The sequence below is a fragment of the Oncorhynchus nerka genome, linkage group LG7 (assembly GCF_034236695.1).
Source record: "Oncorhynchus nerka isolate Pitt River linkage group LG7, Oner_Uvic_2.0, whole genome shotgun sequence".
Classification (NCBI taxonomy): domain Eukaryota; kingdom Metazoa; phylum Chordata; class Actinopteri; order Salmoniformes; family Salmonidae; genus Oncorhynchus; species Oncorhynchus nerka.
Window position 1 is genome coordinate 50496893 of NC_088402.1, and position 18003 is coordinate 50514895.

Consider the following 18003-nt stretch of genomic DNA (forward strand, 5'->3'; position numbering starts at 1 on the left):
ATCCCTTCAGAGAGTTAGCATACTCACTAGGCTACTTACCCTCTGGGCCTCCTTGTCAGTAAGTATTTGAGGGTTGGTCCTGTTGAGCTGCAGCACCAGCCTGCCCACCAGCTCAGTGTGCATCCTCTGGTCTAAACACAGGAACTTGGAGTTCCTTTTTAGCTGCTCATGGTAGCTGTCTGAGCCTGACCAGGGAGCTGGGGAATACAGGAAAAAAGGTACAAAGAACACACATTTGGGCAGCATCTTAATTAGAAGATATATAAACTCTGCCAAAGAAATACGTCCTCTCACTGTCAACTGCGTTTATTTTCAGCAAACTTAACGTGTACATATTTGTAAGAACATAACAAGATTCAACAACTGAGACATAAACTGAACAGGTTACACAGACATGTGACTAACAGAAATGGAATAACGTGCCCCTGAACAAAGGGACACAAAAGTAAGAGTCAGTATCTGGTGTGGTCACCAGCTGCATTAAGTACTGCAGTGCATCTCCTCCTCATGGACTGCACCCGATTTGCCAGTTCTTGCTGTGAGATGTTACCCCACTCTTCCACCAAGACACTTGCAAGTCCCCGGACATTTCTGGGGGGAATGGCCCTAGCCCTCACCCTCCGATCCAATAGGTCCCAGACGTGCTCAATGGGATTGAGTGAAGTGAAGAGCATTTTTTGCCAGTCCAGCGATGGTGGGTTTGTGCCCATAGGCGACATTGTTTCCGGTGATGTCTGGTGAAGTCCTCAGTTCAGCCTCTCTCAGCCTATTGCGGACAGTCTGAGCACTGATGGAGGAATTGTGCGTTCCTGGTGTAACTCGGGCAGTTGATGTTGCCATCCTGTACCTGTCATGCAGGTGTAATGTTCGGATGTACTGATCCTGTGAAGGTGTTGTTACACGTGGTCAGCCACTGCGAGGACGATCAGCTGTCCGTCCTGTAACACTTTCTTAGGCGTCTCACAGTATGGACATTGCAATTTACTGCCCTGGCCACATCTGTAGTCCTCATGTCTCCTTGCAGCATGCTGACGGCACGTTCACACAGATGAGCTGGGACACTGGGCATCTTTCTTTTGGTGTTTTTCAGAATAAGTAGAAAGGCCTCTTTAGTGTCCTACGTTTTCATAACTGTGACCTTAATTGCCTACCTTCTGTAAGCTGTTAGTGTCTTAATGACCGTTCCACAGATGCATGCACATTGATTGTTTATGGTTCATTGAACAAGCATGGGAAACAGTGTTTAAACCTTTTACAATGAAGATCTGTGAAGTTATTTGGATTTTTACTAATTATCTTTGAAAGGCAGGGTCCTGATTTGATTAATGTTTAGCCTATATAGGCCTACTAAAATGTCAATCTCATTTACAGTACTTGCGATTATTTTGGATCTACTTTCATGTTGGTAAAATAATGAAGTTAAATACAACCAATACTTTCGTTTGAGTTGTTGTAGATTGAGAAGGTCAGCATGCAACAGGTTCCGGGTGGTGAGAAGACATTGTGGACAGTTGTGACAGATTGTACTCTGCAGCTCATGATTCACCCATAAATCAAAAGCCGCAAAAGCTATATTCAAATTCAATAACCTGCCATGGAAGAAAACGGATGCCTCTTCGCCGCCAATGACTGCCTCTTCGCTAACTTCCTCCTCTCCCTAATTTGACGCTCTTCCCGTGATGACAGCACACCCGGCCGAACACCCCGGCCCCACTGTAGTGGTGCACTAATGACTATTAATACGTCACTAACTGAGGTCTAAACTATGCAAGAATGTGTACCTACACTGTAATTACACTGTAGCCTACCTACCTATGTAACTTATATATGTTTTATATGGCACCCACACAAGTGTAATATTGAGTCTCTTGGATCACTCAAAAATAGTCTGTTCATTGATTGGTTGTTTTATTGACGGCAAACCTCTCATCCTAACTTGGTGACTGACTATTTTGGTTCGATTCGATTATTTTGGTAAAAACTCCTTTACAATCGTATTCCTAACTGATGATCATGCAAGGTTCTGCCACATCTTTGTTCATTGATTGGAAAAGTTTAAGGACATATCATTTATTACATGATTAATTGTCAATCCATCTGCAGTGGGACTAATCAACTTGCACAACGTACCATCATTGTCAGTAGGCTATAGGAAAATTAAAAAAGTATCATAAAATTCCCTTCACATTCCAATAGTACAGAATAACATGTTAGAGTTATTTATACCATGAAGTACCATCCCATATTGTACACAACAGGATTGGGAAATGTAGGCCTACACATGCTAACCCTTGATCCATCAAAGCAGAAGCATCAAACATTTAAAAAATGCTGAATACTGTACAACATGATTCTTTCCAGAATCATAATTACTAGAGTTCATGGCTCAGAGATACAGGACATTCCATTTCAGAACTGAAATATTTACTGTGCACATGTTTATTACTATTGTACATTTCCAGGAGGAACACTGTGAAATCAGGCAGCAACATAATAAGTGATTCCTATGGAAGAAAGACAGTTCTCCCCTGTAAGCGCAACTTTACGCTTAGGGCAGTGTCCAGAGGGATAGGGTCTGCGTTTAAGGCACATGTCTGATGCACCCTAGAAATGCTGCCTTGTCACTGAATGGTCTACTGCAGGTCAATGTCAAATGACTAATAAATGGCCATGTGGTCATTGAGTCTGGCGATATTCATTGGTGCCTGCTTAATAGGCTTGGTAACAATTCAGGTGGTTCTCTTTCCTTTTGGATATAGTTTCCAGCTGGTTGATGTTCAGTTTATCCATGACCCTGAGGTCTATGTTCAGTCACTTCCTGGTTGTGACCTCACACGGATATGACCCGTACGGGGCGCTCCTTGACATAGAGGGGGTGTCGACACATCCTGTAGGGCTTCCCCAGAAGTGGAGATACACTGCCCTCCTGTTCTCCATACTGCCTGACCAGGCCTGAGCCTGGGGGTACCACTTGGTTCTGAACCTGGCCCGTGGTCCGAGGTGGACCTGGATACTGGGTTGGGATAGGGTTTTGAAGTAGGCCTGGATTGTGTGGCAGACCTGGGTTGTGGTAGAGGCCTGAGATGTGTGGGAGGATGGGCTGGTTGTAGCCTCTGCAGGGAAGAGGAGCTGAGTTGAGGGCTGGGCCAGTGGGGGAGGCCTGGACTGGACCAGTCAGAGCATAGGGGTACTGATGATACCTGTAGAGAGGACAGACACAGAGACAATGAGCTTTGCAAGGCAGACAAGCATGCACTCACTCACTCACTCACTCACTCACTCACTCACGCATGCATGCACGCAGGCACACACACACACACGCACACACAGTCCTCACCAGCTGGGTCTCTTATTGTCACACATTGAAGGGTCATGGTTGACCCATGGTGGAAGTGCCTTCTCCTGGGTGTTGTTATTGTTGTTCCTGCCATTGTGGCCATAGCGAGAGGCCCTGTTCTCTTCCAGTTCCACTTGCTCTAGCTGGTGCCACAGACGCGTCTCCCTGGCAACGCAAAAAAAAGTTTTAATTTGTTCACTCTTTTGTTGCTGAGAATTTTCCTGAACAGTGGGAAATCCAAACTTGTAGTCTATTTGAGGTTTAAAAAGGCTTCTAAAGTTAATAATTTCGACTTTGAAATTTCAGACTTGATTTGCCCTAAAGAAAAATGTATCAACCCACACAAAAATGGTCATTAATGATAATTCACAAAATAATTCACATTTCCTGTTGCCGCAAGATTATTTTCCTGCTATAGCAAACTGGCTTAAATTAAGATCCTACATCTGTATAGTCCCATGTAGCTTACTTGGTAAGAGGATGATGCTTGTAACACCAGGGTTGTGTGTTTGATTCCCATGGGAGACTAGTATGAAAATGTATGTAGTCATTACTGTAAACCTGTAAATGTATACACTCACTAAGTTGCTCTGGATAAAGGCATCTGCTAAAATCTAAATGTTGTACTGTCAATAGCTACTGTATGTCTCAATATTGTTATCAATCCCCTTTACCACATTGTATAAATTACAGCTCTTTCACTTGTTTCTCACCTCTTCCTGTCTTCTCTTTTCCTTTCTTCCGTTCAACTCTCCTTCTCATGTGTCCTGACTCATCTTTTGGTCTCCTCTCCTCCTTCTCCCCTTCCACTAGTCATGGCTCCTCTCCTACCTCTGTCCTCATCTACTATCTACTCTCACCTATCCAGTCTGTCTCTCCTTGTCACCTCTCCTTCCATCCTACTTCCATCTCTCCCTCCGGCCTCTCCGGTCTCCTCCCTCACTCCTCTCACCTCTCCTCCCATTTTCCCTCCATCACTCCTCTCACCCTTCTTCCTCTCCTCCTCTGCTCTTCTCTCCTAACCTCCTCTCCTCCCTCCATCTCTCCGCTCACCTCTCCTCCTTCTTCTTCTCCTCCTCCGTGACACAGTCGAGCAGACAGCAGGTGATGAAGGCAATGGACATGAGGAGGATGATGGCACAGCTGATGATGGATGCCACCACTGCCACACGGAACCCAAAGTCTTCCGACGGGGACACCGCTGGAAGAAAAGATAAAACATCTATCAATTAATTTATGAGATCTGTCTACAGATAACAAACCAGATATATAAAAACAAATCACTCCAGAAAGTGATGGAAATATAATATATTTGAATGCCTTTTTAAGTGTATTGCATCCATTTATAACAGACATCATTAAGTACCTTGGTACCATGTTACCTAAAGTATGACATTGACATCTACATAACACTGCCCATGGTCAGAGAGCACATAAAACTATCTCCAATATATTCCTCTATATTCCTCTATTTCAGAATAATTAAGAGGCTGACAGGCAGGGAGTTTGCAATCCATGCATTTTTTCACTCAATGCATTCTGAAGCTTTAATATACTCCTACACATGCATGCACGCACGCACGCACACACACACACACACACACTTTCTTAAGAGGACAACTTTCATTTTCACAATAAAGCAGAGTCTGACTCATCCATAGTGTATGACTGAAGTGACAGCTGTCTTCACATGCTCTCGGCCATTGATTGGCCAGATGAGCTGACTCCCTAGAGTCAGACGGAGAAGGGTGAAAGAGTGACAAACCTAACAGTCTCTCATTTGGACTTCGGTTCCTCATTGAATACAAATATGCTTTACATAAGTGGCTTATAAATATGAAAAGGACGTCTATGAATATTTCAAGAACAAACATAACTGGCAATGTACTAATGTGGAGTGCTTTAATTGCTGGCTGGTATGTCATTTTCTATGACAACATGTCCTAAAGGAGTAGACTGGTGTCCTCAGACCAACTCTGCCATAACTCTGCCATATACTAACATACTGTAACTGTAACTATAACACCTACAAGTAAAGGCCAGTGGTACATAGGTGTGTGAGTATCCTCTCAGCATTAGATGAGTCATTCGACTAATTCGGTGCCTTTTGAGAAGTGTAACTTTTTAAAATGTTTTTCAAAGCGCAGATGTTCAACTTAATAAAAAACATGGTTTCCCATCTCAAGAGTTTAAATAAAAAATATATATAATATAGTAAGTGCCTATTAAGTACCAAACATAGTAACAGAGTTGACTGTAACAGGGTTGACAATTTCTTCTTAAATCAGCCATTAGTCCCCTTGTGACAGGAGGAATGAAAGCTTGTTCTGTGCAACAGGAAGTGGCAATTGAATGCAAGATTCACACCAAAAATACATTTGTTAAAATATTCCTACCCTGTCTATCTATGGGGAACGGGGTTGACGTGTTACGCTCAACCCACTCAGTTTTCTATCACAAAACACCAGAAAAAGGCCAAAAAGAGTAGAACCAGCTCACTTGCTTTTACTCTATGATTTGACTATTAAATGTTCATTGTTTGTTTAGATTAATTTGGGGATTAAGTGGGATAAAACATATCTAGAAGTGACACAGGTGTGAAGGAGGGACATGTCAAAAATCTGAATTTTGGAACTTCACTTTAGCAAACCTTCATTCATATTAAATTACACTTCATTTAATATAACAGGCTTTTAAAAATTCTATATTTGTCCACAATTTCCACATAAAATATCAAAGGGTTGCAAAAGGCACTCTTTTCGTGGAACGAAACAGATACATACGTTTACACCATGGAGAGCCTCCTGACCACTGGGTACTGTTGCTGCCCCAAACACAGGATACCTCATTGCCCCCCACCAGATGGTGTCTGGATGGGCACTGCAGGGTGATCACCGTGCCCACATTGGTGCCATTCCCCTGAATGATCTTCTGGGTGCCCAGGGCGGGCTGGGGCATGGGCGTGCACTGGCCTGGAGGGGGTGATGGGAGACGGTAACTATGGTATATACAGCCATATGTGAGCATAACAGATAACTCAAACTAGAACAGAACTTTCAGAGGAGAGAGCACCACATGGAACCCTCACAATGGAATGCTGCTGCGTCCTTTCAGCACAGAACACTACATTACAGAACACTCTGCATCGAAGCCCGTTGGGGGCTGCTCAGTATTGCGTGAGAAAAACACACACCACATCTGCAGCCGTACGCTTTGCTGCATCTAATGCTGATGGTATCAAAGCAGGAAACATGATAAATCATTAAATAAATGGCCTGCTAGCTTGGCAGAAACTCAGGTCCCATTTGTGGCCATGTTAAACAGCTGGTTTTCAGACTCAGCACGGTGCGGCAGGAAAATGGACTCCCGCTGTGAGCTCCGGTTTTCATACTGAACTATGACCCTTAACAGAATGACACTGCTCTAATGCAAATATACAGGAGTGTATTTCGGAAGGAATCAAAGTAAGCCACAGCTTGTGGATAAACAAAACAGCTCTGTCACATCCTGTGAAGCGTGTTCAGTCAATTGTTTCTACACTGGCTGTGCTACTGTAATTGGTTAATATAACAAATAACACATTCACTGGGAACACTGGGAAATGTAATTAAATTAAAATGTAATTAATCTCTCATTCTCTCTCACTATAATTCAAAGGAATACTCTCACGAGTCTCAGAAGTTTTGGAATTTACAAACACTATTTTCAAATGACATTGTCTGTGAAATCATGTAGCCTAGGCCTATTACGATTGTTTGGGAATTGTTGCAGTGTTTTCTTGCCACCACAAGAGGTCCTACATGTTCAAGAAATTACTTCCTGAACTCAACTTATCTGAAAGAGAAACCAAGTTGTTTTAATTCAGATCAGGTTTGAAATAGTGTTAGTAAATTCCAAGACTTCTGAGACTCATGAGAGTATTCCTTTGAATTATAGCGAGAGAGAATGAGAGAGAGAGAAAGAGTGAGAAATAGAGACAGAGAGAGTCAGCAAGCAAGAGAGTTATGTTGCTGAATGACTATTGGGTGGTAGGCTAATTCATAAACCATCATTTCTGCAGGGCAGGCAGACAGGGCTCTCCAGCAGTCTGTGACTCATAGATTTCTTATCAAAGATATCAGTTTCCTCTGTCAGTTGGGCTGGGAGGGTGAGTTAAATTGCTGAGTAGGCCTTTCAGGGCCATGATGAAACCTCACCAGCCAGAACAGAACCACACAGAAAACACCATATTTATGCAACATTTTTTTAGTACACAAGGACAATTTTATGTAACTTGTGAGTGTGTGTGAGAGAGAGAGAGAGAGAGAGAGAGAGAGAGAGAGAGAGAGTGTGCGTGTGTGTGTGTGTGTGTGTGTGTGTGTGTGTGTGTGTGTGTGTGTTTAAAAGTGTAGCTGTACTTCCTAGCTCAGTACAACCACAGTGTTAGTTGGTGTGAAACTAAGAAACAGTGCATTCTGAAAGCCACCTGCAGCTTCTCAGACCATGTGATCTATAGGAACACACTCTCTCTTCACCCTTTCCATTATTTTGTCCTTATTTACAGTGCAGGCTCAGAATAGACATAGGCTGGCTACTCTATTATTCCATTACAGCCATAGCTTATAAAACGTTAAGACCTTTTATTCCATGCATGTTTTGTTGTCGTGTGATAGTTTGCAAACATATTATGCGTAGCTTGCAGAAAGTAGGCCTAATGTTGTTTTCCTGCAATGTAATTCATTGAGTACAGATACATCATATAAATGAAGAGCTATTTGTGTGTCATGGAATGCATTTTCTCCCCAAAATTAGGCTACATGTTGGTAGGCCTACTCTGTGATGGTATACTCACACAGTTTACAGCTATATTTAACAAATCCATTAAACAACACCATAATGCATCCAATAAAGCAGGCACTGTACTAATGACGTGACATTTATCACCACATTGGATACATCCTGAAGCTCGCTTACCGGTATAATTACGGCCACGGTTGCCGTTTTTGGTTGAATAAATAGTTCTGGAAACATCAACGACCGAAGCTGTAACCGTTGACATGTCGGACGTAATCTACCCAACGGTCGAGAACCCCTCCAGGACGCGCGTAAACAAAACGACAAGGAGACCCACAAGAGTATGCTACGGTAGCCTACAGCTGGATAATTACGGTCACTGTGCTGGATTGTGTTCGCAGCTGTCTCAGTGGCTGTGCGTGCTCACGCGTTTGCTTTTTTTCTGTCTCTTACTCCCGAGCACACGGACCCAACAGCAAACCATCAGTGTGTGTGTAGGTGTGTTGGTGTATCGGCTCGGCATGTCGCGCTGCGCTCTTGGAACGCACTGACTGTCCCGAGCAAAATCCGTCCTTCTTTGTCTGCGAGATTCTGCTAAACTAATCGGTGTGTAGACTGTCAGAATATCACTTGGTTCACTTGATGTCACGGTAATAGGCGTGTTGTCAGGGCGCTCCGAAGGCTGGCAGAATAGAATTAGGAATTAAAATAGGCCTACATTAAGTAATGTAATATGATCGCTATGGTTGGCAGCGAGTTCCTTCTTTCAGTTCACAATACAGTAGTAATCTGTGTGTTTGTGGGCTAGAGGTGATTCTGTCACATTGCCCCGCCTTTGATGATCTGTTTGTTTTATACTTTATGATAATGGTACTATATGCTGTCATTCATAGCACTAAGCATATATAACCAGTCTTTTGATATACTATAAGCTATTTGGAAGTAGTCACATTTTATATTTCTTATAAAATGCTATTTGTAAGCCTCAGATATCCAGAATGTGCTTATTGTTGAATGATGTAATGCATCAAAGGATATCATGGAGACTGATAGTGTCCACCACTGCACACTTCAATCTGACATCACATGACAGGGTCTGGCTGGCTTACATCCTCTACTCACATGAATCCACTGTACAGTTGTAGGCTACATATATTTGTACCAAATCCTTTCCTAATCAATTTGCACAGATAATACGTTGTCGGGCGGGACATTTAGTGAGGGGACTCCGATTGCATGACTCGGTCTAGAGCATGATAGCTGTACGGCGGGGATTTGAACCTGTAACCTTTGGTCATCACCTGGGTAGATGGGTAGATTCCTGGGTAGATTCTGAAAGTATTACGGCCTGGAGGTTGCCCTTCTGATTTATAGAATACAAAATGTAATATGATTTACATGAGGCTCGCCACTCTGTTCTCTGTGCCAGAACAGGAATCATTTTTTATCTTTATAAACATTGGTCATTCATATGCATGGCTGTTAATGTTAATACTCGGACAAGGCCAGAGATATAGGGGGGGTGGTGAGAAAGCAAAGGAGATAGAGAGAGGGGGTTCAGAATCAGACTAGTCAGAGCCTATAATCAATGCAAGTGAAATCTGTCAGCAGAACAAATATTGTTTGTTTACCCATAATACACTTCACTACCAGCTGTCCAAGAACAAGAACAATCAGCCAAACAGGAAATCATGTCCTTATTGATGCGTACTGTGCAGGGGTGCATTTGAATACATGACGTGGGAGTTGTTTTCAATCACTATCTTCACATCCTGTGTCTATAGAGCAGTCCTCTACCAACCAGTTAACATAATCAGTCTTTTCTCCAGAAGAAAGAGTAAACCACGTCACCGTCCAAGGGATCCATCTTATTCCCTATAGCAGGGGTACTCAACTCTTACCCTACAAGGTCCAAAGAGTGCTGGTTTTCTGTTCTACCTGATAATTAATTACACCCACCTGGTGCCACAGGTCTAAATCAGTCCCTGATTAGAGGGCAACAATAAATAAATAAATAAATAAATAAATAAATGCAGTGGAACTGGTTTTGAAGTCCAGAGTTGAGATTGAAGGCCCTATAGTGTGTTTTTCCTGCTCCTCCTTTTGTGCCCTGGCAGATCGTTTTGATGTGGCATAGTTCAATTAGCTTAATGGTAAACCATCCAATTGGTTCTGGGCTGGTATGAATCATTTAGCTCTATTATACTGCTCATCAGATAGCCTTATTAATGGAATAGCCTTTATGCCAGCCAAGAGCGATACACTGCTCGTAGCGTAGAGACCTACTCTACTCTGCTCTCTCCACACAAAACAAAATGGACTTCAGTACAAATTAGATGCCAGGGTCACCAACGGAGGCAAAGTAACCATGTTAATTAATGCTCATTAATTCTGAAAAATAACAAAGTTATACTAGGTCAAAAAGACAAATTCAAACTCTAAATGGTCCTATCAGATGGACAAATAAAGTATTCATACACAAACATACCAGGATTGGGCTCAATTCAGAATTTTGGAATTGACTCCTATTTAACTCATGAGTTGAAATTCAAATTGAATTGGCCACACCCCACAGGATGTAGAAGTGAGTTTGAGAGACAGAAAGTTTAATGCAATTCAGCCATGGAACATGGGAGTTTCATTGAATATGACAGGTCACACTTGCAGATTTTTTTATATTTTTTATTTAACCTTTAGGTAAGCAAGTTGAAAACAAGTTCTCATTTACAATTGCGACCTGGCCAAGATAAAGCAAAGCAGTTCGACACATACAACAACACAGAGTAACACATGGAGTAAAACAAACACACTGTAAATAATACAGTAGGAAAATAAGTCTATGGGCCTTCCGGTGCCGGAGTGGTTGGGCGCTGTACTGCAGCGCCAGCTGTGCCAACATAGACTCTCGGTTCGCGCCCAGGCTCTATCGCAACCGGGCGCGACCGGGAGGTCCGCGTGGCTACACACAATTGGCCTAGGTCGCAGTGCGCGCTAACCAAGGTTGCCAGGGCTCTCCCGAGCCCGTACGGGTGTTGTAGCGATGAGACAAGATAGTAGCTAATAAACAATTGGATACCACGAAATTGGGGAGAAAAGGGGTGAAAAATTATTTTAAAAAGTTAAACAAAACAGAAAAATAAGTCTATTTTTGATGTGAGCAAATGAGGTGAGATTAGGGAGGTAAAGGCAAAAAAAAGGCCATGGTGGCAAATTAAATCAAGTAAAACACTGGAATGGTAGATTTGCAGTGGAAGAATGTGCAAAGTAGAAATAGATATAATGGGGTGCAAAGGAGCAAAATAAATAAATAAATACAGTAGGGGAAGGGGTAGTTGCTTGGGCTAAATTATAGATGGGCTATGTACAGGTGCAGTAATCTGTGAGCTGCTCTGACAGCTGGTGCTTAAAGCTAGTGAGGGAGATAAGTGTTTCAGAGATTTTTGTAGTTCGTTCCAGTCATTGGCAGCAGAGAACTGGAAGGAGAGGCGGCCAAAGGAAGAATTAGTTTTGGGGGTGACCAGAGAGATAAACCTGCTGGAAAGCGTGCTACAGGTGGGTGCTGCTATGGTGACCAGCGAGCTGAGATAAGGGGGGACTTTATCTAGCAGGGTCTTGTAGATGACCTGGAGCCAGTGGGTTTGGCGACGAGTATAAAGTGAGGGCCAGCCAACGAGAGCGTACAGGTCGCAGTGGTGGGTAGTATATGGGGCTTTGGTGACAAAACGGATGGCACTGTGATAGACTGCATACAATTTATTGAGTAGGGTATTGGAGGCTATTTTGTAAATAATATCGCAGAAGTCGAGGATCGGTAGGATGGTCAGTTTTACGAGGGTATGTTTGGCAGCATGAGTGAAGGATGCTTTGTTGCGAAACAGGAAGCCAATTCTAGATTTAACTTTGGATTGGAGATGTTTGATGTGAGTCTGGAAGGAGAGTTTACAGTCTAACCAGACACCTAGGTATTTGTAGTTGTCCACATATTCTAAGTCAGAACCGTCCAGAGTAGTGATGCTGGACGGGCGGGCAGGTGCAGGCAGCGATCGGTTGAAGAGCATTCATTTAGTTTTACTTGTATTTAAGAGCAGTTGGAGGCCATGGAAGGAGAGTTGTATGACATTGAAGCTCGTCTGGAGGGTTGTTAACACAGTTTCGGGCCAGAAGTATACAGAGTGGTGTCATCTGCGTAGAGGTGGATCAGAGACTCACCAGCAGCAAGAGCGACATCACTGTTGTATACAGAGAAGAGAGTCGGCCCAAGAATTGAACCCTGTGGCACCCCCATAGAGACTGCCAGAGGCCTGGACAACAGGCCCTCCGATTTGACACACTGAACTCTATCAGAGAAGTAGTTGGTGAACCAGGCAAGGCAATCATTTGAGAAACCAAGGCTATCGAGTCTGCCGATGGGGATGTGGTGATTGACAGAGTCGAAAGCCTTGGCCAGGTCAATGAATACGGCTGCACAGTATTGTTTCTTATTTATGGCGTTTAAGATGTAATTTAGGACCTTGAGCGTGGCTGAGATGCACCCATGAACAGCTCTGAAACCAGATTGCATAGCGGAGAAGGTGGGATTCAAAATGGTCGGTAAACTGTTTGTTGACTTGGCTTTCGAAGACCTTAGAAAGGCAGGGTAGGATAGATATAGGTCTGTAGCAGTTTGGGTCAAGAGTGTCCCCCCCTTTGAAGAGGGGGATGACCGCAGACGCTTTCCAATCTTTGGGAATCTCAGACGACACGAAAGAGAGGTTGAACGGCTAGTAATAGGGGTTGCAACAATTTCGGCAGATAATTTTAGAAAGAAAGGGTCCAGATTGTCTAGCCCGGCTGATTTGTAGGGGTCCAGGTTTTGCAGCTCTTTCAGAACATCAGCTGTCTGGATTTGGGTGATGGAGAAGAGGGGGGGGGCATAGGCCAGTTGCTGCGGGGGGTGCAGAGCTGTTGGCCGGGTACGGGGTAGCCAGGTGGAAGCATGGCCAGCCGTAGAGAAATGCTTATTGAAATTCTCAATTATCGTGGATTTATCAGTGGTGACAGTGTTTCCTAGTCTCAGGGCAGTGGGCAGCTGAGAGGATGTGCTCTTATTCTCCATGGACTTTACAGTGTCCCAAAACTTTTTGGAATTAGTGCTACAGGATGCAAATTTCTGCTTGAAAAGCTAACCTTTGCTTTCCTAACTGACTGTGTATTGGTTCCTGACTTCCCTGAACAGTTGCATATCGCGGGGACTATTCGATGCTAGTGCAGTACCCTACAGCGTGTTTTTGTGCTGGTCCAGGGCAGTCAAGTCTGGAGTGAACCAATTCAGACACAGCTAGGAAATCAGGGTTGGCGGAGTGTGCTAAAGCGGTGAATAAAACAAACTTAGGGAGGAGGCTTCTGATGTTAACATGCATGAACCCAAGGCTTTTACGGTTGCAGAAGTCAACAAATGAGAGCCCCTGGGGACAAACAGGGCCTGGGTTAACCTCTACATCACCAGAGGAACAGAGGAGGAGTAGGATGATGGTACAGCTAAAGGCTATGAGAACTGGTCGTCTAGTGCTTTGGGAACAGTGCTAGATTCAGGGCATAGTGTACAGACAAGGGTGCGGTAGGGTGCGCGTACAGTGGAGGTAAACCTAGGCATTGAGAGAGTACTGTGGGAGTGGCGGTAGGTCAAGGAGACACAGAATGAGCAGTAGAGGGCGTTTCAGGAACAAGCAGTAGAGGGCGTTTCAGGAACTTAGGCTTATCTGGGTGTGAGGTATAGAAATCCTGAAAGAGGGAGGGGTCCAGAATGTGATGGAGGGGCACCAAGCTGTGCTCCTCAGGCCCGTATCCCTCCCAGTCCACCAGATACTGCCAGCCACGACGGTGCACGTCCAGAAGCCGCCGGACAGTATAGGCAGGATGGACGTCGATGAGCCGAGGGGGTGGAGGAGCTGCTGCAGGAGGAGACAGGGGACTGGAGCAGGCAGGTTTAGTCAGGGATACATGGAAGATGGGATTGATCCTGAGAAAGGCTGGGAGTTTCATGCACACCGCAGAGGGGTTAATGACACGGTCAATTTCAAAGGGACCAATGAATCAGGGGAAAGTTTCTTCGATACCACCTTCAATGGCAGGTCCTTCAATGAGAGCCATACCTTTTGACGCGGGGTGTAGACTGGAGCTGAGGCCCGGCGACGGTTGGCTTGGGACTGGGTCCTGTCGGAGGTTCAAAGAAGGGAGGGGGTATTGGTAACCCAGAGCACACTCGAAGGGTGACATACAGTTGAAGTCGGAAGTTTACATACACTTAGGTTGGCATGATTAAAACTTGTTTTTCAACCACTCCACCAATTTCTTGTTGACAAACTATAGTTTTGGCAAGTCGGCTAGGACATCTACTTTGTGCATGACACAAGTCATTTTTCCAACAATTCTTTACAGACAGATTAATTCACTTATAATTCACTCTATCACAATTCCAGTTGACTGTGAATTTAAACAGCTTGGAAAGTTCCAGAAAATTATGTTATGGCTTCAGAAGCTTCTGATAGGCTAATTGACATCATTTGAGTCAATTGGAGGTGTACCTGTGGATGTATTTCAAGGCCTACCTTCAAACTCAGTGCCTCTTTGCTTGATATCATGGGAAAATCTAAATAAATCAACCAAGACCTCAGAAAAAAAAACATTTGTAGACCTCCATAAGTGTGGTTCATCCTTGGGGGCAATTTCGAAACGCCTGAAGGTACCACGTTCATCTGTACAAACAATAGTACGCAAGTATAAATACCATGGGACCACGCAGCCGTCATACCGCTCACGTATTCTGTCTCCTAGAGATGAAAGTACTCTGGTGCAAAAAGTGCAAATCAATCCCAGAACAACAGCAAAGGACCTTGTGAAGATGCAGGCGGAAACAGGTACAAAAGTATCTATATCCATAGTAAAACGAGTCCTATGTTGACATAACCCAAAAGGCCGCTCAGCAAGGAAGAAGCCACTGCTCCAAAACTGCCATAAAAAAGCCAGACTACGGTTTGCAACTGCACATGGGGACAAAGATTGTACTTTTTGGAGAAATGTCCTCTGGTCTGATGAAACAAAAATATAACTGTTTGGCCATAACGACCATCGTTATGTTTGGAGGAAAAGGGGGAGGCTTGCAATCCGAAGAACACCCTCCCAACGGTGAAGCACAGGAGTAGCAGCATCATGTTTTGGAGGTGCTTTTCTGCAGGAGCGGCTGGTGCACTTCACAAAAAATATGGCTTCATGAGGAAGGAATTTCTGTGAATATATTGAAGCAACATCTCAAGACATCAGTCAGGAAGTTAAAGCTTGGTCGCAAATGGGTCTTCCAAATGGACAATGACCCCAGGCATTGGAGTGGCCATCACAAAGCTCTGACCTCAATCCCATAGACAATTTGTGGGCAGAACTGAAAAAGCGTGTGCGAGCAAGGATGCCTACAAACCTGACTCAGGCACACCAGCTCTGTCAGCAGAAATAGACCAAAAATCACTCAACTTGTTGTGGGAAGCTTGTGGAATGCTACCCGGAACGCTTGACCCAATTTAAACAATTTAAAGGCAATGCTACCAAATACTAATTGAGTGTATGTCACCTTCTGACCTACTGGGAATGTGATGAAATAAATAAATTCTGAAATAAATCATTCTCTCTACTATTATTCTGACATTTCACATTCTTAAAATAAAGTGGTGATCCTAACTGACCTAAAACAGCAAATTTTTACTTGGATTAAATGTCAGGAATTGTGAAAAACTGAGTTTAAATGTATTTGGCTAAGGTATATGTAAACTTCCGACTTCAACTGTACCTGACGAGGCATTGGTGAGGGTGTTGTGGGCATATTCAACTCTGGGTAGCTGAGTGCTCCAGGTGGAAGGGTTAGCAGATGTCACGCAGCGTAGGGCAGTCTGCATCTCTTGGTTGGCCCGTTCAGTCTGGCAGTTGGTGTGGGTGTGATATCCAGAAGAAAGACTGACATTGATACCAAGAGCTGAACAGAGGGATCTCCATACCTGGGAGGTAAACTGAGGTCCTCTGTCAGAAATGATGTCAGTGGGAATGCCATGCAGACGAAACACATGGGATACTAACAGGTCCGCAGTCTCCCTGGAGGAGCTTGGAGAAAGGAATTAAGTGAGCCATTTTGGAAAACCTGTCAATAATGGTGAGGATTACGGAGTTACCATTAGATGGGGGAAGGCCAGTGACGAAGTCCAAGACTATGTGTGACCAAGGGCGTCTGGGTATGGGAAGAGGGCGGAGCAGACCGGACGTGGGTTTAGTGGAGGTTTTGTTCCGGGCACAAACCGGACAGGCTCAGACAAACTCCCGGACATCTCTCCATGGTGGGCCACCAAAAGTGCTGATGCAGGAAAGCGAGGGTCCGGTTCATACCAGGGTGACAGGTGAGGCAGGTAGAATGGCCCCACTGAAGAACATCAGCACAAACACAATCTGGAACAAACAGAGCATTACTAGGACCGTTACTCGGGTCAGGCTGGTTCTGCTGACCCTGGCAGATACGGGTCTCAATCTCTCAGGTGACAGCGGAAACGATGCTGGTGGATGCACAATGGCTTCTGGCTCGGTACCCGTGTTGTCAGTGGTCAACTGGCGAGAGAGGGCATCAGGCTTGGTATTCTTCGAACCGGGACGATAAGTGAGTGAAATTGAAATCTACCAAAGAACAAGTCCCACCTGGCTTGCCGGGAGTTCAGATGTTTGGAGGTCTGGATGTAGGACAGGTTTTTATGGTCAGTCCACATTATGAAGGAGGTTATAGAGCCCTCCACCAGTGACGCAATTCCGCCACAGCCAGCTTAACTGCCAGGAGTTCCCGGATTCTGGTGTCAAAATTCCTCTGCAGATGAGAGCTTACGGGAAAAGAATGCACATGGGTGGACTTTCTGATCAGAGGGGGAACGCTGAGTCAGAACAGCACCTACCCGGTGTCAGAGGCGTCCACCTCCATGATGAACTGGAGTTCTGGGTTGGGCTGAGTAAGGAAGCGACGCTTGAGTTCCATGAATGCTGCCTCTGCCTCAGGAGTCCAGTGGAACGGAGTGGAGGTGGAGGTGAGAGGTGCAGCCAGACAGCTGTAGTTGCGGATGAAACGTCAATAAAATTGAAAACCCACGAAAAACGCTGTAGCTGCTACAGTTTGGAGGGCGCAGGCCACTCTGACTGCCATGACCTTGGCGGAGTCCATACGTAACTGTCCCTGGGTAATAATATAACGCAGGAAAGACACTGACAGCATGGAACTCACATTTTTCAGCTTTAACAAAAAGCAAATTATCCAACAGCCGTTGAAGAACTTGTTGCTGGTGAGCCTCAAGGTCCTTGGAAAAAAATCAGGATGTCATAGACAAAAACAAAGCGTCCAATCACATATCTCAGCATGTCATTGACTAGATTCTGGGAAACAGCAGGGGTGTTAGTAAGAACAAAAGGCATGACCAAATACAAAGCGGCTAAGTGGTGTGTTGAATGCAGTCATCCACTCGTCCCCCTTTGTTATGTGGACAAGGTGGTAGACATTCCGGAGGTCGAGTTTGGTAAATATTGTGGCACCATAGAGGGGGGAAAAAGCAGAGCTGATGAGTGGCAAGGGGTACTTGTTCTTAATAGTGAAATTATTCAGCCCACGGAAGTCTATGCACGGCCTCAGTGACCAATCCTTCTTCTTCACAAAGAAATACCCAGCACCCACCGGGGAGGAAGATGGCTTGATAAGTCCTGCAGCCAGAGAATCCTGGATGTGCCTCTCCATAGCTTCTTGCTCGGGATGAGAGCAGTTACAATTGTAAACAACCGGCTACTGGGGAGAGGAGCTCCAGGCTGGAGGTCAATGGTGCATCGTATGGCCGATGAGGCGGCAGCGA

At 44.6% G+C, this 18003-nt stretch overlaps 1 protein-coding gene across 2 annotated transcripts; it reads right to left on the bottom strand.

Moving 5' to 3' along the window:
* Positions 1-1891: 1891 nt before the first annotated feature.
* Positions 1892-8893, bottom strand: LOC115131866 (uncharacterized). Of its 2 annotated transcripts, XM_029663920.2 has the most exons (5): positions 8291-8893; positions 6121-6309; positions 4391-4538; positions 3338-3502; positions 1892-3200 (listed from the first exon to the last, which is right to left on the bottom strand). In XM_029663920.2, the coding sequence occupies exons 1-5, from the start codon at positions 8373-8375 to the stop codon at positions 2831-2833; spliced, it is 957 nt and encodes a 318-aa protein (XP_029519780.1). In that variant the 5' UTR covers positions 8376-8893; the 3' UTR covers positions 1892-2830. The 2 variants fall into 2 exon arrangements, with proteins under 2 accessions (XP_029519780.1, XP_029519782.1); XM_029663922.2 differs by lacking the exon at positions 6121-6309.
* Between the last annotated feature and the right edge of the window lie 9110 nt (positions 8894-18003).